This window comes from Ochotona curzoniae, unplaced genomic scaffold, assembly GCF_017591425.1.
Source record: "Ochotona curzoniae isolate NIBS_2020 unplaced genomic scaffold, NIBS_Ocur_1.0 scaffold_4506, whole genome shotgun sequence".
NCBI lineage: Eukaryota > Metazoa > Chordata > Mammalia > Lagomorpha > Ochotonidae > Ochotona > Ochotona curzoniae.
Genome location: NW_024467119.1, coordinates 27,906,510 through 27,928,493, shown reverse-complemented (window position 1 = coordinate 27,928,493; position 21,984 = coordinate 27,906,510). Strand labels below are relative to the sequence as shown.

Here is a 21,984-nt window from a genome sequence, read left to right as displayed (position 1 = left end):
AACAGGTTGCCTTTCTTCAAACTGTGCCATTCCCTGTGTTCCCATGCGGCTATTCAACGTCCCATTGCCATTATTGAGCAGAAAGTGAAATCGCTGAAAGCCAAGGTTGAAGTTCTAACACTGTATTGTTCAGGTAGAGCAGGACATGGTTGTGTCCACATGAGAGTGGAACAGCTTAAGTACCCCGTGACTAGTGTCAGCTTGGGCACCAAACCGGGTTTCCAGCTTCACAAGCAGCATGATTTAGGGAAGGCGAGGTGCCTCTTCGAGCCCCTCCCCTCTTGGGTTCCAGGGTCTGTGTGATTCTGTAGGTTCTTATGAGCAACCTCAACACATGGGAAACACACAGCTTATGTTGCCTGGAGCGGTGGGGGTTTGAGCTCCCCGTAGCTGGGCGTGGCTGACGTTCCCTGCAGCAGGACAGGTGCCCTGCCCCGGCTTGCAAAGGCTCCCGGGGAGCCCAACTGAGAGCCCTGTCTTGTGGTGAGGATCATCACTGCCCAGTGAGTTGCTTGCCCACTGCCTGGGTACTTGGGGGGCACCTCAGTACAGCAGCCAGCATGGTGGAGCAGCGTGTCAAGTCTGAGAACCCGTGGAGTCCCAAAACCCGTACAGCTCACAGCATGGACATGATTTTTCCTATTGCTCCCTCTTTCTTTCCTCTTCTTTGTCTTTCTCTTCCTGCCTCCCTTTATTTATCTCTTCCTTCCTTCAAGAGTGGCAACTTTTTTTTTTTCCAATTTATTTATTTTTATTACAAAGGCAGATATACACAGAGAGAAAGATTTTCCATCTGCTTGTTCACTCAACGGCTACAACGGCTGGAGCTGAGCTGAAGCCAGGAGCTTCTTCCAGGTCTTCCACACGGTACAGGGGCCCAAGGCTTTGGGCCGTCCTCTGCTGCTTTCCCGGGCCACAGGCAGGGAGCTGGAAGGGAAGTGGAGCGGCCGGGACATGAACTGGTGCCCATATGGGATCCCAGCAGGTGCAAGGCGAGGATTTAGCCACTAGGCTCCTGAACACCATTTCATACTACTAAGATGTTGCCTCCCCTTTCCCTTGCCTTGGTATTTGCACTGATGTGCACAGGCAGTGGTGGAAAAACCATGGGAAGCTTGGCTTAACCTTGGGTAGTGGCACTGCGCTGCCAGTACCAGTCATCACATTCTGTATCGCCAAGCACTTTAGTAAAAACAAGTGTCTAGGGCCCAGCGCGGTAGCCTAGTGGTTAAGGTCCTCACCTTGAATGTCCCGGGATCCCATATGGGTGCCAGTTCTAATCCTGGCAGCCCCATTTCCCATCCAGCTCCTTGCCTGTGGGCTGGAAAAGCAGTTGAAGACGGCCCAAAGCTTTGGGACCCTGCACCCGCCTGGGAGACTGGGAGGAGGCTCCTGGCTCCTGGCTTCAGAATGGCTCTGTTCCAGCCGTTGCGGTCACTTGGGGAGTGAGTCATCGGACAGAAGATCTTCCTCTCTGTGTTCCTCCTCTCTGTATATCTGACTTTCCAATAAAAAAATAAATCTTACAAAAAAAGGTGCCTGTGTTTCTTAAGAATGTCATTGGAGAAGCAGTAAAAATGACTTTTGTTAAATTGTGACCCCTAGCAGCAGGCGACAGTGCTGGGCACTCACGGAGCAGCTGCATACTGTAGTTACTGGCTGCCTTGCCGAGGAACATTTCAATGAAGTTGGAAGCAGAACCGATTGCAACTGACTGACTGCAGTGCCACAGCAGAAACGTTCTAGAAGATTAGCACAGCGAGGCCACTGCGTCAAGGAAACCAGGACGTAGTACTTCCTGTCAGTGACAAGATTCTAATTTTTAAGTAAAAATTGCATTTATGTGGAACTATACTAATATAACTTACAATTTTTTTAAGACTGCTGATAAAAATTTGTGCATGATTTTGTGATATTATATAATGAAACATCAACCTTTGGATCCATGCACACCGTCATAGCAGTGGCAAATTCCTTATTGAATTTGAATCTGTATTTTCTCAAATGAGTAAAGCATGATGCTGTAAAGTTGTAAATAGGTAAAAGTATGTATGTAAAGTGCAAGACCTTCCAGTGGATGTTAAGGTCATGGGGTGTGAGCAGTACAGTACACTGGTATAATTTCAGATTCCATGTGATCATTTTTAGAGACTGAACCTAGGATACTTAAAAAAACAAAACAAAACTGTTACCTTTGAGCAATGATGGTCTGAGTGAGGCCGCACAGTTCCGCAGTTTCCCAACCGCACAGCCATGTGAGGCTGCATTTTTCTTCATATGCTTCAACCAGAACAAAGTTAACACTGTAGACAAAAGGCAGGAGTAGGTGGGAGAATCTGTCTCTGTAAGTCAGACATGGAAGGTTTGTACCATCACAGGAAAAGTCCATGCTTCTAAAGTTTTTTTTTGTTTGTTTAGAACAGTACTTTGAGGTAGTTTAATGTTACAATGTAATGGTTTTTTCTTGTAATTTAAAAATTAGTATCTCAACATATCTAATACAGTGATTGCTGAGGACAGCCATAAACCATATGAACATTTCAGAGTTCTTGAAATGTTTAAGGATCAAAGTGTCCAAGGATCAGCCATTTAAAGCAGTGCATTTCAGCTGCTCCCTGTCAAAACAGGAAGGACCCAAACTGGGGGCTTCTTCAGGCCCCCTACTGGGCTGGAGCTGCAGCCTCAGACTCAGTACTGACCCAGGGCTCTCCCAGACACCATGCTGTCTCTGGGTGCTGCTTTTCAAAACAGCAAATTTAAAAAGAGCTTTGCACTGGGTGGGGAAAAACAGCTCTAAAAAAAGCCCAAACGACTAAGCCGGGGCTGCTTCCTCTTTGATGCTTTAGAAGGTCTTGATGTTCCTTTGTCTTCTCTGGCTAAAGTGCAGGTATACTGCAGTGGTATTTGTAATGAGCATAATATCCTTAGGTTTGGGACTCTGCTGTTCAAGCATAAATCCAACTTAGTAGCTTTTGAAGACAGTAAAATCATCCAGATGGCATAACAAACTTACAGAACTATATTCTTTGCCCTGCTTTTCCTGGAAAGACTATTTAAAAGCAATAGGCTTATGACAAGAGAAATGAGTCGTGAGTTCTGGGACACCTGGCCTGCGCTTCAGGGGACAGGAACAGGCAGCGTGCACGTATAGGGGAGGGACTGCATGGGGAGAGACACTGGGCTTCCTTTGTGCAGCATGTGGGATGGGTTAAGGCTCAGGCCACAGGAGCCCAAACCACACACACACACACAGCTGTTTTGCTCTAGGTTGAATAAATTTGACATTCCCCTCTACTCCCCAACCCTGCTGAAGCCATCTTCCTGGCTCTACCGTCTCCGGTGCGTACTCAGCAGTCCCAGGAGTCCAGCCGATCAGGCGGGTCGGAGTGCAGAAAGCCTGGGTTTTAAGGAGAGTTCGACCTACAACTCTGAGCCATCTCTGCGAGTCTGAGAACGTGCTGCTCACGCAGATAGTCCCGAGAAAAGAACCCTGCACAGCCACGGACTTAGATCTCGGTGCTTCTGCTTTGCTTCCTTGAAGAAGTGACTGAAAAACAACTTCTGTGGGTTTTATTTTGGTGGTAAATAGTAGGTATTTATTTGAAATTAAAAAAAATACTTAAGTACCTGGACTATTGCATTTAATCATGTATTATAATTGTGTTACTCTACCTTTTTGCATCAGAGACAGATATACAATGAACATTCAGATATCACAGATTGTACACTAGAGAGCAATTCTTCAGGCCTTTTACATAACCACCAAAAACAGATATTGGGCTCTGCAGTGTAGTACAAAAGTCCACAATCAATCCAGTCTTAGCCAGTATCTTCCGTTTACTTCTGTTGCTGTACAAATAATCGGCCATTACTAGGGCTTACAAGTTAATAACAGGACAAAAAATATACATTGCACTGACACAAAAAGTCAGTTGTGTTAATTGTCATGCAACAAGTAACCAAACTTGCTGAAATTAAAAATACTTTCTAAAAACAGTTTTAACGGCATAAATATTTTATACACAGTTCATTTACCAAAACAAAATGTATTTAAATGATACAAAGCAAAAATAAGTTTCTACCAACTTTATACATTAAGAAAGTGCAAAATAACTTATCTAGAATGTTTTGCTATTATCCAGATGGACGGCTGCTCTGGGCAGCTATTGTCTGTTACGGAAGCATGACATGACAATAGCACACTACACACGAGTGTTAGAATCCGTGGATGAAGGCATGGACGGATGGGTGGACGCGCTACGGAGATCAGGCAGGAGCCCTGCGAGGTACTCTCAGAGAAAGGAGACAGACCGCACACAGATGGAGGTACATTGTGAGGATTCATGTTGGTAAACAAATTTACATGGAACACAGAAAGATATTCTGAGAAACAATTAGTTTATGTTTGTGAGTGTCCTTGCATGTGTGAATGACTCGGTGATTTCTGCATTAGAAGCCAAAACAAAAGAAACCTGACAAACAAACAAACAGTTGCCCACAGCACCAGCTGCCAGAGGAAATACTATCATGAGGGTTTTGGTTTCCACTTGTTTGTAATGGAAGTTGTGTTGGAGAGTTCAAAAGTGTTCATCCCTAGTACATACAGGAATAACCTTTGAGTAACTACATACACACATTCGCATATTCAAGTCTTTAGAGAACATCTCTTGCCATTGGGTATAAACAGGGATCATGAACAAGAGGAGGACGCTTCTATGAAAACCTGTAGAGTAACACTGCTGTCCCTCCCCTGGGGGCGGACGGGGGTGGAGCCCAGCGCTCCGTGGGAGTGGGGTGGTCTCCGCAGTGCTGACCCTCAGCAGGAGGTATCAGAATCGGAGTGGGATGGTGACTGGGGCGGGGGAGGGAGGAGAGGAAGACACAGAAAGGAAAACAGAACACAACTTCTCCTCAAGTTAAAGCATTAATGCCAATAATCCTTTTATTAACGGGTAGATTTGAACTTTTAGAAATGGAAGCATCTTCATCAATTTTGATATGTAATCATAGACTGTAGGCTCAAACCTAGGTAAAGAAAGATCTGAATTTAGTAAGCATAAGGCACTCAAGCAGCCTTTGTATGTTCCCTTGGAGACCTAGTTATCAGGAAGAACACATCTGCTCTGAAGCTGGTTTCAGCCCGTTAGGTACAAGATCGCTGTTGTACCAAATGCCTGTGCATATCTGTGCATTTTAGTGCAAAAGTGTGCCTGCCCCCGGGGGCTACGGGTGACATGCTGAGACAGCCAAAGCCGCTGTCCTGGGGGGATTCTCCTTGGGGGGGCGGTGGTGAAGGCCAGTCCTTCCTGTCTTGGGCCATGAGTGAGCCTACGTTTTTCAAACCACAGGGCTTTTAAAATTGTTCATAATATTATCACTAAGTATCTGAAAGTGTTAAAATCTAGATTAATTGTCTCATTTGCTTGTATATATATATACACACATTTATATTTATGTACATCACACACATTAAAAAAAAAAAAGTCTCACCACCAAAGCCTTTGCAACTACATTTTTCTCTGAGTCCCCACCAGCTTGAACCGCCCCCTGGATCTGTGTGTTCTGCATCCAACTGGTAGAACAAATTAAATAACTAAATATTAAAATACTGTAATTATATTCATAGCAAAACCAAAAAAATAGACATTGATACAGTATAAACCTCACTGTTTCCAGGTAGATGGCAATCAGTGTTAAGGTTAATCTTAAGCAGTTCTGACATGATCCAGTTTTACGACGAGGTCTTAAGGTTACTTCTGTACACTTACTTTTTATTCTTTTTTTCTTTGAAAATAAATTTTAGTAGAACATTAGTGTCACTAAAGGCATAATTATTACGTTGTATGCAAAAGAAGCTAGTTTTGGGGTTACATGCAAATATATCCCTGTTAGTCCCAGTGGGGCTTGTTCCTGCCTCGTATTTGTTAGTCACCCGATTGCATTTATGCAACGCTAGCCAAGCTCCATTTGGACCAAACAGCAGCCCCCCCGTGACAATTTAACAGGGGCCCTGGGTATGAAGAACAACACTGGGGTGGTGCAGAGCCAGGTGCAAGATGCCCAACTAGTGCCAGGTGGCCTTTCGGCTGGACTCTGACCCTCCCCCACCGCTGCCTGAGATTGGGGTCGCTAACCTTGCACAAGTGGACATGCTGTGGGCAACTTGAGAGAAATGATACCAGGCACACAGGCTGGATTGGAAAGAGGGAAAAATTACCACAGATAATGTCTTTAAAGATTTAAACAAAAAAGCATTTATAATTGGTAAGTGAGAGATGTCGGACAAACCATAAGTAGTTCATTGAGTTAGTGGTTTAGTTTGAATTCTCATGTTACAGGCAGTTAAGTCCTTATTTAGAAAAAAAAAAAAGGCCTTTATACTTATTTACAATATACATAGTTACTTGAAAAGAAGTCAGATTTACAACTATTTTCTAAAAGCCTTTTTTTTTTCCTTTTCTTGTCTTTTTTTTTTTTTGCCGTTGGTTTTTCCAAATAATGATGAGGAGCTAGAAAAATGAGATGCAGGGAAGGACAGCTGATAGATGAGGACTTTTCTCTTGGAGACGGCTACTGTTAGCAGGGAGAACTGGGTATGGCAAAGGTCACTCCCAGAGACCACCTCCTGCTCCGGTGCTGTTCGCCTCCAGAGCCCCGCCTGCCCGGAGCTCTCCCCCATCTTGTCTCGGTTCCCTCCGGGTGCCACACGTCAAACACGTGCCGTGAGGAGGTGTGTAGTGGGGCCTCTCCTTCAGCGCCCTCCGGGCCGTGCCAGGGGCCCTGGGCAGGGGTCTGCAGGCCGCACTCCACGGCCGGCTCGCTCTGTCCTCAACAATTCCGATGCCCGTCTTCTGACCCTCTCTCATGCTGTAGGTTATAATAACAGTTCTGGCAAACCCGCACCGGGGACGAAATTTTCAAACGTTTGATTTCAGATTGAAATCGACTGCACCTAAAAGAAAGGGGAAAAAATCAATTATGGTCCTTTCTGTGTGTTGTGCGCACACATGCGTGTGGTGAGGTTAGAAATGTTACTTTAATGAAATGGGAAACCTGCTGCATTATGGTCAAGGCCAGGAGAATGCCAAGGGCACGCGGGCTGTGTCATCAGGTCGACCAAAGACGAACAGCAACGCTCCATGACTTGTGCTTTCTGTCTATGGAGCCAGAGGGAGCCCGGCCTCCAACTGAAGGGGATTTAAACAACAACGACGCAGAGCTGAGACTGCCATGCGCGGCAGAGCTCCGTGGACTGCACGGCTGCTCCGCGCCTGTTCCAGCTGTCCCATGGCCTGTGAACTGGGGAAGCATCCTCAGTCGGAGCTTGACTTGTTTTCTTTGGGAATTCAGAAGACACAGTGCCCATTTCAAAAAACCATTCTGGCCACTACCAACTTCCTTTGTGCCTCTAAGCATTTTGGCTGGTCTGTTACTCGAATGCAGTCTGACTTTTCTTGTTTGGTCCAAAGGCTTGAAAAGGTATTCATAGTTCCTATTCCTAGAATAAAGCTGGGTGTGTCCTTGGATTGTTATGAAATCACTTTAAGTTTGGGTATCGATAAGACTGAATCTACCAGGAAAAGCGTCTGAGAATAATGAAGTGCTCTCAGCTTCAGCATTTGAAGGAGTTCCTGGAGGACATAAGGGCCCGCTGGGGGCTGTCTCCTCCAGGGCCAGTCACCAGTCTGGGTCACAGCCTATGTTAAATTCCTCATGCAACAAAGATCACATGTGCCAAACAGAGCTTTGAAACTTTTATAAGAAAACACAAAGTTGTCTTCATGATCTTAGCACAGGGAAAGAGTTTTGAAGCATAAAAAAAAGCAAAACACCAAAAATCAATAAAGAGCAATAAAGACACCAAAATTTAAACCTGAGGTAGCAGGAAAAACATTTAAATGCAAATCACAGCCTGTGATAAGGAATCTACGAGATACATAAAATATAAAATACTAAAGCCCATAATATAGAATGAATTCCTTGAGAAAAGAGTTTAAAAACAAAAAACAAAAAAACCAGGCAATGCTAAAAAGGGAAAATGGGCACAGTTACTTAAGAGGAAATCCACCACCAAGCATACCAAGAGATAAGTAACCTCATTCATACATCCAGCTGAAACAACAGAGCACTATTCCTCAGCTATCAGATTGGCACAACTGAAAAGCTTTGGCAATGCCATGTCTATGAATTTGAAGGACTTTCCTACCCCGCTGGAGGTGGCATAAACCAAACTACTATTGTAGAGGCTAATTTAAAAAAATCCAATTAACTCGCCAGTGAGTCTACATTCTATCAGTTCCACTCCGTCATCCCTACTTTGTGTGTTAGCACAATATTCATCAAGAATTACTTCTGGTATAGACAAAATAAACTCCTTCAGGGGCCATCACAAAGGAATGAAATTCTGATATGGTCACACAATAAAATACCCAACAGCAGCCAGGACAGATACGTTAGGGCACTAATGATTTCTAGGAATAGATCTGGGAAATGATGTGGCGTTAGGAACGCTGCACACGTGGCCAGCAAGTGGCACAAGAGGTGAAGTGCATGATGGCACACGTGCTTAGGTCCTTGCCACCCACACGGGAGCCACAGATGCAGTTCCCATCTCCTGGCTCGGGCCTGGCCCAGGCGTGGCTGTTGTGGCTGCTTGGGGGCATGAAGCAACAGATCTCTGTCTTTCACAGAAAAAAATAATTATGGTTCATAGAGGCAACAGATGCTTATGCAAGTGTAAAGGCCTGGAGAGGAAGAGGGTGTGACTGGACTTCAAAAGTGCACACAGCTCAGAAGCAAGTGTGACGACACGCACAGGTGCTCAGTCTCCCAGTCAGGGGTCACCAGGTGCCGCTCTGACCATTTCTGGCCACTACGCTAGACCCTTCAGTCCCCGCACTAACACAGCAACTATAGTGGGACAGCAGGGTAGGGCAGGACTCGTGTGTGAGGCCTCAGGACCCCTTGTGGTGCTCCCTCCCCGGCTGGGCCGACAGTGTGGGTTCCCGCTTACTTCTGGCAGAAGAGCTGCCCACAGTTCCTGCAGTGGTGCCGTCTTTCTGTGAGCGAAAAGCGCACAGAGCAGCCGGAGCAGCTGTCCCCGCCTTCGTCCTTCACCCAGTGGTCCGCGGCGGAACGGCCTGGCTGGTCACTCACGGACCAGCTGAACACGCGGCCTCGACTGTCGCCAACCAGTATCCTGCTGTGGTCCCTGTAGGAGACATTGTGGAGACAGTAAGCCCACAGAAGGCCTGGTGGTAGTAATGTGGGGTAGGTGGCTAAGGGTCACAAGGAGCCCCCTTGATTAACACCGGGAAAGTGTCCGGGGCTTGAGAGTCTGTGGAACACTGAAGGGGCATACATGATGACTCAAATGGCTAATCTTCAACCTTAAGGCACCGGCATCTCATCTGGGTGCCAGTTTGTGTCCCAGCTGCTCCACTTCCCACCCAGCTCCCTGCTTGTGGCTTAGAAAGCAGTGGAGGATGGCCCAAAGCCTTGGGACCCTGCATCCTCTTGGGAGATCAGGAAGAAGCTCCTGGCTCCTGGCTTCGGAGCAGCTCAGGTCCGGCCATTTGGATAGTGAAGTGGCGGATAGCTCTCTCTCTTCTCTCTGTAAATCTGCCTTTTCAATAAAAATAAGTACATCTTTAAAAAAATGCTGTATTTTTTTAGGCGTGAAAAATGTCCATGCACAGTTTTTCATAATCTTTCCAGGAACTTTTTGAAGAAATCCTCTTGCATGTATGAGACCAGAAATGAGCCCAAATGTGCATTTGTTTTTCAAATGTGCATTTTCACTTCCACTTCTTCTGGATCAAACCTTACTGTATCTGCTGGAGAACACAAGAAGGCAAATATCTGTGTTCTTTAGTTCAGAAGTCCATGGGGCACTACGAGTTAAGACTTCTGCCTGCAACATCAGCATCTAGTTTGAGCGCCGGTTCAAGTCCCAGCTGCTCCACTTCCAGCTCAGTTCTTTGACAATGCACCTGCGAAGGGCTCAAGTGCTCAGGCCTCTGGCACACCTGCAGGAGACATGAGTGGAGTTCCTGGCTCTTTGCTTCAGCCTGGCCCATCCCCAGCTGTTTACAGCCATTTAGGGAGTGAACCAGTGGATGGAAGATCTCCATCTCTTTTTTTCTCTGTAACTCTTTCAAATAAATGAATCTCAAAACAAACAAACAAAAACACCTGAATTGAAACTCCCTCCCACCCCCAACCCAGTGGCAGCTTTCTCCAGCAGATCCATCTCTTTAGGCCTAACAAGAGATTGTACAGGGCATCTGTTCTCCTAAAGACTGGGCTGGAAGTGGGCCGATAGGCAGAGGAGCAGGAAAAAGCCCGACACTCACTTGGAGATACCCAGCGCCGTGACCTCGGCCGGATGGGCGTTGTCCTTCCGGTCAAATGCCGTGTGCATGGTCAGCTTGCTCCTGAAGACCAGCTGCCGCTCCCAGCGGTACCCTGGATGCAGAAGGGGAGGATAAGAGATGCTAAATCGAGGGCACCTGCATTGGGCAGTTGTACCCTATGGCAGCAGCCTTAAAAAGCTGGTCTGCCCCAACAAACCAGAATTATGGCAGCTTTTCCAGATTTTGGTAGCTGCTGCAACTGTTCAGTGAGATGCAGAATGTCCTGTTAGAGAAGACAAGCTCAAGAGAAGAGGGAAGGCTGGTGCTGTGGTGCGGTGGGTAAAGCTGCCAGCTGTGGTGCCAGCATCCCATGTGGAAATGTTAGTTTGAGTCCTAAGTCCCAGATGGGTCGTTTTGGATCCAGCTTCCTGCCAGTATGCCTAGGAAAGCTGAGAAAGATGGCCACAGTCTCTGGCCCTTGCCACCCACATCCCACGTGGGAACCTAGATGAAGTTCCTGGTTCCAGCCCAGCCCAGACTTCACTATTGTGAACCAGTGGGTGGAAGATGTCTCTCGCTCCTCCTCCTCTGGCTTTGTGTTTCAAATAAACAAAAATCAATCTTAAAAAAAAAGGGAGAATCTTTGAGGAGGTGTATGCGATTTTTCCCACTGTGACCTTGACTTTATCATAGGCCTACAAAGAACTTGTAAAGATAGTTTTTTTTTAAGTTGGAATTAATAACATGCCTATTTTTAAAAGATTTCATGAGTTCACTATGGAATGAGTGCAATTTCTCATTTGAGGTGTTTTTTAAAAACAAAACAAAACAAACAAAAATGCCCAGCGTAATGTAAAATATCATGGTCGGATGGAATTGCTGGGTCCACGTTAGGCAAGGGACATTTAAGGTGCTGCAGCAGAGGTGGCCCGGGTCACAGCACATATCAGGGACAACTAGACACCTTCACCTTCCTCCAACCCACCAGCCCTCACGCCACCCCAAGCAGCCAGAACCAGACGACCAGACTGCAAGTTACCGGGTTTCAATCTGCTGTAATTCCGTGCTTCGATGGCATTGGGGTGGGGGTGGTTCAGGGGACCCTGCAGCAAAGCTCCGGTCTGACCCTCGGAATAGTTGACGAATATAAAGCCGTCCTTCTCATCGAGGCTGAGCTGGTCTGACCAGCGGCGGGAGTCGTCGGAGCCGCTGTCCAGGCACCAGGCGGCTGTGGCTCGGCAGGAGGCCGCCCTGGGCCTGTGGCTGGCACTGCCCGGCTGGCTGGGCATGTCTTTAGGGTCCTGGCTGCTGCTCTGCTCCTCGGCTTCTGAGTCACTGCTGTCCTCATCTTGGGCTTCCTGCCCTGAGGAAAGCATTGAGAGGATTAGAAACGCATACACATCACAGAAAATTAAAAAAAAAAGCCAGGATCTTTGGCTGGACTACAGATATTAATTTTAAAAATGGGTAGACTCTCTGGAAGACTTACTAATCTATTTTGGCCAAAATCCTTGGTTTGGTACCCAGTCTTTCGCCATCTGGCCGAGCCCTGCTTCGTGCTACTGCCATCCAGGCAGGCATGCCACTCAGCTCTGCTCCTCCCCACAGCTAGCTCTGCACGTGCGCCCGCCTTCCAGCTGCTCTCCCTCCAATGTGACCGTGTGCAAGGCCCAACGCTCAACCTCCCTTCTCTAAAATCCCTCCCAATTCTGGACTGCTTCTGGACTCCTTTGACAGTTTTTTTTTAATTTATTATTTTAATGGCAAAGTCAGATACACAGAGAGAGGAGAGACAGAGAAGGAGATCTTGTGTCTGTTGATTCATTCCCCAAGTGGCTGCAATGGCCAGAACTGCACCAATCTGAAGCCAGGAGCCCAGAGCCTCTTCCAGGTTTCCCACGTGAGTGCAGGGTGCGGGGCTGCCAGGACATGAACTGGTGCCCATATGGGATCCTAATGCATGCAAGACGAGGACTTTAGCCACTAGGCTACCATGCCAGGCATCCTTGGACAGTTCTACACCTCTCATGTCTCTCACCTCCCACCCCCAACTGCTGTCGGAACTCTTGCTACGAGGCATCAGAGAGCAGCATGGAGCATCTTAGCCTGCTGATTCACATGTCAGTGACTACAAAGATGAAAGCTCTGCTTTAGGATGCTTGGTTTCTTTCCTCTTTGCATTGCTACTGACCATTCCTCATTTCAACACCCTCCTTTCTGTCAATAAGGTCCACTGGAGAGAAAAGCGTATGATACATTTTCATGCATAAGTCATACATGTAATTGGGAAAAAGTAGAGAAAGAAATAACAATTGTGCAGGTACCAACCTACTACACAGACAGTAAACGCGAAACGGATTCTTGACACATCTATCCTGCCCCCGTCAGGAGTCCACTGGCTCACCCTGAATAGAATCGCTCAGGCCTTAAGATTGCAGCTTTAAGGGCCCCACACTAGAAGGCTTGGGGATGCCTTGATTTCCAGCAATCTTCTAGCTTTTCTTTGTTTCCACAAGCGCCCACAGCACTGCCACCTCAACACTGTGCATAATCAATCCTCTGAGGGCAGATGTCCCTCTTGGCCACATAACTCAAACTATTGCCAGGATGAATATAAGAAAACAGAAATGTCTCTTGACCCTGATTCTGACCCTTCTTCCACCTTACTTACTCATCTTATCTTCCTTCCACTGTCATCATGTAAAACCTCCACTAACGGAAGGGAAAGTAACCCACTTGCACTTGGAGTTCCTACTCCAACATCTCCAAACACTTAGAGAACTGACCTGAACTGAATGTATAAGCCGCCCAACACCCAGATGACCTTTCTGATGGGAATGCACCTGACAATGGAGAAATTTACATGTATTAACATATCAGAAGCATGGAAATGTCATGCCCATGGGATCTTTTCTATTTTCTGGTATGGAAGGTAAAGACTACTTTTAATTTGTCAACAGAAAAGATTTGTGTCTTTCTGGTAAAAAGCTTTTCCCTTAGAAATGCCCTTACATCGTGAAAGGCTTTCTCAGGGTGCCACATTCAGTCACTGGTGACAATGTGAAGGTCAAACTGAAAACCTTGCTCCTTGCTGGGGAGCCCCTGGCAGCAAGAGCTCCACATGGGAGCCAGTGTCTTGGAAGCTCAGCCACGCCAAGCAGATCTTGCCTTGGTTTTATGGAGTTGCTGCCAATGTCTCCATGCAGAGTCACCTGCCTCTGCTTCTCACTGGCAAAGTTTAAAGTGCTTCATGCACCACCAGGCTTCGGTTCCAATGAACACCCTACCGCACAAGCCAGGGGTGGGGACTGTGGGGGGGGGGGGCTCTGTGAACAGCTGGCAAACAGTGCCAGCCACAGGGTGGGCAGAACGGGGGCTGCCTGACTTCCCAGCACTACCCCCCGGATCTGCTGTCCTGCACTGTATGGCTGGGACATCAGCCTTTGGTAAGCAGGGCCTGTGTCTAGGCCGGGATGCAGATGTCCATGAGTGGTCACTACACATGGATCGCTGTCCAGTGAGTGACCTGCAGAAGCCCTGCCCGTGTGCCAAGGCATGACAAAGCAGGCAGTGACCCACGCTTCTGTGAGCCACTCTGACCATGGCCTCCTGTTCCTGTCGTTTGGTACAAGTTTACCTGTATCCCCTTAACAAAAAAACAAAAGCACCAAGGTCATCATGGGACAATTTCTTCACAGCAGGAAATACCTATTTGTGCTTCTGGACAGTCTTCCTGCATTTCCAGGACTTCCACGGGCTCCGGAGCAGGAGTTTCTGGGACTTGTAAGAATTCCATCCTCCAAAACTACATTTATGAGAATGAAAATATAAAAGAATACCAGTTAGTTGGCAACAGATGAAGGATCCTGGGATGATGCCGAGTTCTCCTCAGGGTGAAGCAGAGGCTCGCCTCTATCTATTAGGGTGCACAGCCAGGTTTCCTGGTCATCTTGCTAGGATAGCTGTTCCCAGGTGAGGGGAACAGCTTGGTCCATGGTCAGGGACCTTGGTTAGGGAAACTAAAGACAGGGTTCGACCACTGCACACATCTGCTTCCTATGAAAACCACTCGGAGCTTTGCTTGTCCGCTGCCTTCTGCGGAGCTGAAAGGCGGCATGTGGCAGGCAGGATTTCCCCACGGCTCCATGGCTTCACACATCCAGCCATCTGGAATCCGCTCTTCAAACAGCAGGCTCAGGGCATGGGGGTGGTGCCTGGATATGTGTGCACACGTGTGTGTGGGTGTGAGAGTGTGCAGAATCCCTGGGTGTGGTTGGCAGTCGGCTGCCAGCCTCACTGTTCCTAGGTATGCAACTATGGCCGGCAGGTGCTCTCTGCTTTCAGAGAGAAGGCAGGCACAAAGAAAACTCTTGAGAGAGGAGTATGGCAAATATTTGAAGAGACTACAAAAGTAAATACTCTATTGATTGTCTTTCCTGAGGAGGCTCAACACAGAGGAAAGAAAGGAAAGGTAAGGCCCAGCTGGGCTCGGGTGGCATCCCCTGGGCTCCAGTCAGGGCCTCCGGGAGCATTTACTCACTTGGATTCTGTTTCGTGGGGAAGACACTGTTCCTGCCTAGTGTATTTTCTCCAAGAGGCCATCGGACAGGCTGAAAGCCCAGTGTGAAAAAGCTTGGGCAGTGTGTATGTCTTAGCAATCCTAGTACATGGGAACCAGGTGTAAGAGGCCTTGCCTGGGTCAGCCAAGCTGTCAGCTAGTCAGCACCGTTAACAGATCGACTAGCATGGAGTACAGGGGTCCAGCCACTGACAGTGCCACCATTTCTGAAAACACAGGGGCCAAGGCTTATGTGAATCAGGCGTATACTGTGCTAAGCAACACTGCAGGCTCCAGACCACATCATTTCTTTCAGATAAATGGAGGCGTCCGATAGCCTAGACAGTGCATCTTGGGAACTCACTTACCCGAACCACGCCATCTGAGTGGCCAGTGACTATGACGTTCTGGGTGTCCCACTCATTCATCTCTGACACGCAGCAGCACACGATCTGCTGGCTCCTGCCTGTGAAGGTGTTCACGCTCACGATCGGGTTCCCATTGATGCTCCACACGTGGATGTAGGTGCCAGCGCAGGACACGATGTCCCCCTGGGGAGAGAAGAGAACGCTTTATTCTCCTTGCTCTTTGTTATTACATTCCAGTATCATCATCCAACACTTGATTTGATTACCAAAAAAAAACACACATTCTTGAACCAAGCCTTCCTTTAAAGCTTCAAAGCTGAGTGGAAGCTGTGGCCCAGGGAGTTGCAGTAGAGCTCGAGCCAGGGTCACGTGCCCAGTAGGTTGCTGGGCACATTCTGATTCCAAGCACAAGCCCTTGGCAGGGCCTGGTACGGGGATCCTGCACCCTCTGTTCCCGCTGAGCACATCAGCCACTCGCCCTTTTCCTGGCGGGCAGGGATTCACCTCCACTCACTTTTACAAAGTGAGTCTGCCCAGGAGAACCTCGGGGTGAGAGATAACTGTCTCAGACCAGTTAACGGCTTCATGTCTCTTCAACGAACTAAAAGGTGAAATTTTGATAACAACGTATTATCTTCTAATTAAATTGTTCTTCACAAGAAAGGTGGAGGAAGAAGGAAAAAGTAAACCAGTACAAGGATCATTTTTGGGGCAAATTTCCTTCTTTAAGATATAAATATATATTTAAAAGGCAGTGTGACAGATTCAGACAGAGAGGAAAGAGAGGTTGAGATCTTCCCTTTACCGGCTCACTCCCCACATAACCACAAGGCTGGGCCAGGGTGAGGCCAGGAGCAAGGAACTCCATCCTGGTCTCTCCCGGGCATGCAGAAGCCCCAACACTTGGGTCATCCTCTGCTGTTTCCTTAGGTGCATTTGCAGGGATGCCAATCAGAAGCAGAGCATCTGGGACACAAAGTGGCACCAAAGCCGACAAATCCCAAAGATCCCCTAAGTTTATGACTCTTACTTCCATGAGTTCTGAAGATAGAACAGAAAAAAGCTTCTCAAATGCTGCCAGAATTTGGGCTCCACCTGAATGTGGTAGGAATCCAGACTGAGGTATCTACTGTGTGTCTGACCCTATAGTGGACACCTTACCGGACATCCCACGTTAGCCATAGAGCAAGCAGGTGAGGCTGGGCATCAATAGCCTTGCTTTCCAGAGCATGGAAGTGGTGTAGAAAAAGCTTAAGGCATTTGCTATTAGCAGAATCAAGATGGGAATCCACCTCTCTCTAGCTGCAAAGCTTATACACCATACTACGCTTCCTCTCTCAGCGCTGAGATAACCGGAATGTCCCGATGCTGGGTTCCAGCTTAGACAGGACCCAGACACCTTCAGCACAGCCCCAAGACACCTCAGGACCTCCAGGGAGATGCAGGATGCTGTCTAAGGCAGAGTGTGAATCTGTGCCTGAGCAGCACCAATTTCAGAGAGAAGGTAGGAGGGAGGCAGGACTAGACTGGTAAGGGTGATGGGGGCAGGTGCCGCCTGTGCCAAGCTCCTAACACTTCCACTCCAAACCCTGCTCTTCTTCCACTAAATGGCACGAACTCTACCTAAACCTAATCACAAGCAATGCTTTGCAAAGTATCCATGTGTCAGGTTCTTTGCGGTCATGAGCTTCAGCAGCCATTTTAATTGGTAGCCTGAGTCTCTGCCAGAGCCAGGCAGCCTCCAGATTTTGTGCCAGGTGAGACTTTCCCCAATGGCATCAGGGCACCTCTCTCAGTGGGAATGGGAGTACAACCTATGGTGACCAGGACTAAGCTGAAGGAGGGACTCAAGGACAGCTCTGGCTTAAAATGTCAACTGAAGGAAGGAATGCTTACTGTGGCTTGGAGAGACAGCACAAGTGAGTATTTTTTCATGGATTTTTAAGATTTTACAAAAGAATTTTTCTTTTTAAATTAAAGAGCTTCTGCGGGATTTACAACTACTGCAATCCAGTGGGTGTAGCCTGGTCTATGTAAACACAGCACTGTTTCTGGAACACTGAGATTTTCATAAAGCTCTTTGGGTACCACCATGCGCAGCACCGAGCTGAGGTGGTGCTCTGAATACAAGGCACAGAATTCAAGTGACACCCAGAAACAGACTTGACTCCACCCCTGCAGGTGTCCCATTCATTCCCAACTCGGAGCACTCCTGACATTACCAATGATAGACCAAGTGCCACTCCCTGGGAAAGAAATTCTTTGTCCTTTTTTTTTTTAAAGTGACAGAAATATGCTTGACTGAAAGTGTTAACACTCAGTACCTTCTGGTTGGAATTACAGCATTCTCCAACAGGAAGGCTGTCTGCTTGGGTGAAGACACGAATGCCACTCAGTGACATGGCGGGCACTATCGTGTGTCATGAAGGGTGGCCTTGGGGCAGGAGTGTAGGTAAGATGGAAAAAGGAGTTGTAAGGAGGAAGTAAGTGGTAAGGCTGGGGTAAATTTCCGCTCATTTCAAAGGCTGATGTGCATATGGGGACATTATCAACACATACACATATGCGTGTTATCTGCACGTGTCCCTCAGACATGGGGCCTCAATCTCTGGAAACTTGTCCTTAAGCTTCCTGCTTACCAACCCACACCAGCAATGAAACCCACTTCTGTTTACTGCAGGTGGCTTAGGGGGAACTCCTAGAAAATTTTTCTTAGAGCTTTTATTTTCTTTATTTGAAAGGCAGAGTTGACATGCATTCAACGGTAGCTGACTGAAACTGCTGAGGCTGGGTCGTGCTGAGGCCAGAAGCCAGGGACTCCACTGGAGTCTCCCATGTGGGCAGAACCCAAACACCTTAGTCATCTTTGTTGCTTTCTCAGGAATACTAGAAGGGTGCTGAATCAGAAACTGAGTAGCTGGGACTTGAACTGGTGATCTGGCAGGCAGTGGCAGTGGTTTCATCTGCAGTGCCACAATACCAGAGCCACAGGCAAATATTTTATTCTGGAGCATTTTATTTATTAGTTTATAGAATGCTTATGTTTGAGAAGACATAACACTACATTAATTTTTCTTGTTATTTCTTTCACTTTACATAATAAATAACTTTCATATATTTCACTAAAAATTTCAACTAGATTTTACTATTCTTAACAAATCCTAAAATTTCCTTTCACTAACAGAAGCATTTTCTGGAATGTTTACTTTAACCCAATCTCGTTCTCTTTTAAATATGTGGCAGTGAACATACTTTAAGACCAATCTATTCTCTGCATTATAAACTTTAACATCTATTTTTGCCTTTCAAGTGACACATACATCAAGAAAAACAGGACTTCTACAAGATGAGTGCCTATCAACTTAGGAAACCCAGGGTCATTTCGGTCAGAATCGTCTGTTTTTTTCAGCATAAACTTAGTGGTCAACATCCTACTTACTGTCAGTTCATTGATACAAAGAGCAGAAACTGGAGCTCGATGGCCTCGGAGCTGGGTGAGAAACGACAGCTTGTTCAAATCCCAAATGATGCAGGTTCGATCCCGGGACCCACTGACAATGATGTGATACGCTAAGGACGCTGTGGCACAGGTCACAGTATCAGTGTGACCAAGCAGAGCCTACAAGTGGGAACAGAAACAAACAAACAAAATCAGGCAGCTCGCACTGACAAGCTTTTATGAGTGACTCCAGAAGCTAACCGACACACGGAGGAATGCGTAAGCGGGGACTTGAGCAGCCACGGTGGGGCATCTGGGAGGTAGACCCCTGTGGCTGCTGGCCTGGCCCTGCCCACGTGGCAGAGTGGACACTGCAGTTCCCTCTCTGCTTCTCCTGCACTTGAGAAAGACAGAAGGGCAACAAATTAGCTTGCGTTTCTTTAGCCCGTTTCTCTGTGTGTGGGAGGGGAAGTATTGAGCATGGGCCCCTACAACACAAGGCTTCAACTCTGCAACTGTTCTTTTATGTCACACATGCTGGCTTAGTGTATTGTAAGAGATTAGAGTTGGAAGACTTAAAAACAACAATAACAACAACAACAACAACAACAAAACACTAGCTGGGTCTGGCACGGTAGCCTAGCGGCTAAAGTGCTCTTCTTTACCCACCAGGATCCCATATGGGCGCTAGTTCTAATCCCGGGAGCCCTGCTTCCCATCCAGCTTCCTGCTTGTGGCCTGGGAAAGCAGTTGAGGACAGCCCAAGGCCTTGGGACTCTGCACCCGCGTGGGAGAGGAAGAGGCTCCTGGCTTCAGATCAGCGCTGCTCTGGCTGTTGCGCTCACTTGGGGAGTGAATCATTGGATAGAAGATTTTTATCTCTGTCTCTCCTCCTCTCTGACTTTCCAATAAAAATAAATAAATCTTTAAAAATGAAAGTGAAATGCACAAACTGAGAACGAATGGTGGCAGTACATGGTCCCAGTCTGTCAGCAGATAAGTCCGAACGTTTCTGCCTGGGAGGGACATGTTATGACTGTAGTAAGAGCTGGGTTCTTTTTCTGGCACATCAAAAGGAGGAGCCAGGAATAGGGTGATGTGCAAAAGGATTCTAATCAGCATCAGGAGGTCCTGAGATTTACGATGGATGCGCCATAAGCAGGGCAATTCAGCTGCTTACACGATGAGTTGGCTTGAACTCCAGGCCGTACAGACACCCTCACTGTGTTCCTAGCAAACCCCCCAAAGACGTTTTAGAGTGAAAAGTCCATTCGTTTGACATATCAGTTTCAGAGTCTAAATGGAAAATACTTCAGACTGCAGCACAATGCTCCGACAGCCTTGCCTGTTCCTGAGGAGACTTCGTCTCTCTTCAGGACTTGCTGCACGGCCCAGCAACTCCAGGAGTGCTGACCTGAACACTGGCTCCTGGTGTACACATGAGGAAGTCACCACCTCCCGCGCACATGCAGGACCCCGCCTGGTTTAGCTATGGCTTTAAAACAGCCTCGGCATCTGAAAGAACTGAATTTATTAGCTTTGCCACCATGGTGACTTTGGGGCTATGTTTTGACATGTGTGAGTTGTTTTTCAGATATAACATGGAACTAATAACTACTGTGTAATATTGTGAGGATTGGAATTTCTCTTTCTTTAATTTAGAGGCGTTAATTAACTTGACAGGCAAGGGGAGAGACTCCATCTGCTGGCTCCACCCCATGCGCCTGCAGTGGCCAGGGCTGGACAGCTAGAAGCTGGGAGCTGAGGACTCAGCTGGGCTCTGCGCCTGCGTGGCAGCGACTGGGTCATTTCAGTTGCCACTACTGCCTCCCATGGTCCACATTTGCAGGAAGCTGAACTCAGGTACCAAAGCTGGAACACAAATCAAGACACAGGCGTCTCAACCATTACATGAGAACTCTCCCCATAGAGCTTCCTGTTTTTAAAACACCAGAACAGGACCTTGAAAACAGCAGGTAGCTTTAGGTACAATTCCTAAAATAATGTCCAAATTTGTATCACACACAAACCACTTAGATACATGTTCCTTATTTTTAAAACTTTATGGTATATTCTCTTACCAATCAAATATTAAAAGATGGCTTAATTATAACAGAAATCTTACTTAAAAATTTATAACAGAATAGGGTACATAATAGGTGATCACAATTACTTGCTAATTAAATTTCAAAAGTTCTGCTTAATATATTCTCGCTGTTTGGTACATCCTGAGTGGTATGATATTTTAAGAAAGGGAAAATCAGAAACATCAAAGACAGAGAGGTCCAATGGAATGAATGTGGCTCTGAAGGGAAATCAATACAAATGGATAGCAAGTATCATTTGCAAAATCTTGACTTAAATAGAATTTCAGAGAAGCATGTATAATACTTAGATACATTAAAATATTTATTATCTAATGGAATTTCTTTCAAAACAAATTTTTTTAAAGTACCGGTTAAGTTTTTATGAGCAGCAGTGTACAACAATTTTCATTAAATACAAAAATTCTAGCAAAGAAACATTTCTTGGGGGACAGGTGCCTGACATAGTGGTTAAGATGCTGTCTGGATCTGCTACAACCTGTCAGATGCCTGGGTTTGAGCCTCAGCTCCATTTCCAACTCCAGAGTCCTGCTGATGGGCACCCTGGGGCTTAATAAGTGATGATTCAAATACTTAGGTCCTGGACAATAGTGGAGCCCTGCATCGTGTTCCAGAGTCCTTAGTTCATTCTGGTCCTTGCTTTATTCCCTGGCCATTACAGGTACTGGGACTAAATGAATGGATGAAAGATCTCTCTCTTTCTGTCTTTCAAGAGAAAAAAAAAATATTAAAATTCCATGAAAGTGTCAACTTGAAAAAAGAGCATTTCTTGGCTTTGCTCATCATGTTTTGCAATACCTCAGAACTAAGGAAGCTTCATGGTTTCTCTGAGGAGTGGGCGGCTAAGACGCAGTCGCTGTTACCTGCTTGAGTGTGAGGGTCTTGGCCTTTTCTTTGGAGGTGCCCATCTCCCACACGCACACCACGGTGCTTGTGCCGCCCGTGATGACGAGCTTGGGGTTGGGGCAGATCGCACAGAGAATCTGGCCCCATTCAGACAAACACTCATAAACGGTCACCGCCTGCAAGAGAAAAACGGGCATGAGACACACAGGCTGTCAAGTGGCACACCATGGTCAAGGCCAGGGGTGGAGCTGGGAGAAGGGGAAGTGGGCTCACACGGCACCTCGCAGGAAGACACTGGCTCGCCCTGAACTAC

At 47.0% G+C, this 21,984-nt stretch overlaps 1 protein-coding gene across 3 annotated transcripts in view; it reads right to left on the bottom strand.

Annotated features, from left to right (window-relative positions):
* Positions 1–3,573: 3,573 nt before the first annotated feature.
* WDFY3 (WD repeat and FYVE domain containing 3) overlaps positions 3,574–21,984 on the bottom strand; it is a 264,769-nt gene continuing 246,358 nt past the window's right edge. For all 3 annotated transcript variants that reach the window (XM_040967248.1, XM_040967249.1, XM_040967250.1), the window contains 8 exons: positions 21,689–21,847; positions 18,721–18,900; positions 15,282–15,464; positions 14,064–14,160; positions 11,395–11,718; positions 10,356–10,467; positions 9,014–9,211; positions 3,574–6,952 (listed from right to left, as the gene is read on the bottom strand). In XM_040967248.1, the coding sequence (XP_040823182.1) occupies positions 6,829–6,952; positions 9,014–9,211; positions 10,356–10,467; positions 11,395–11,718; positions 14,064–14,160; positions 15,282–15,464; positions 18,721–18,900; positions 21,689–21,847 (1,377 nt within the window). In that variant the 3' untranslated portion in view covers positions 3,574–6,828. The remainder of the gene's footprint in view (positions 6,953–9,013; positions 9,212–10,355; positions 10,468–11,394; positions 11,719–14,063; positions 14,161–15,281; positions 15,465–18,720; positions 18,901–21,688; positions 21,848–21,984) is intronic.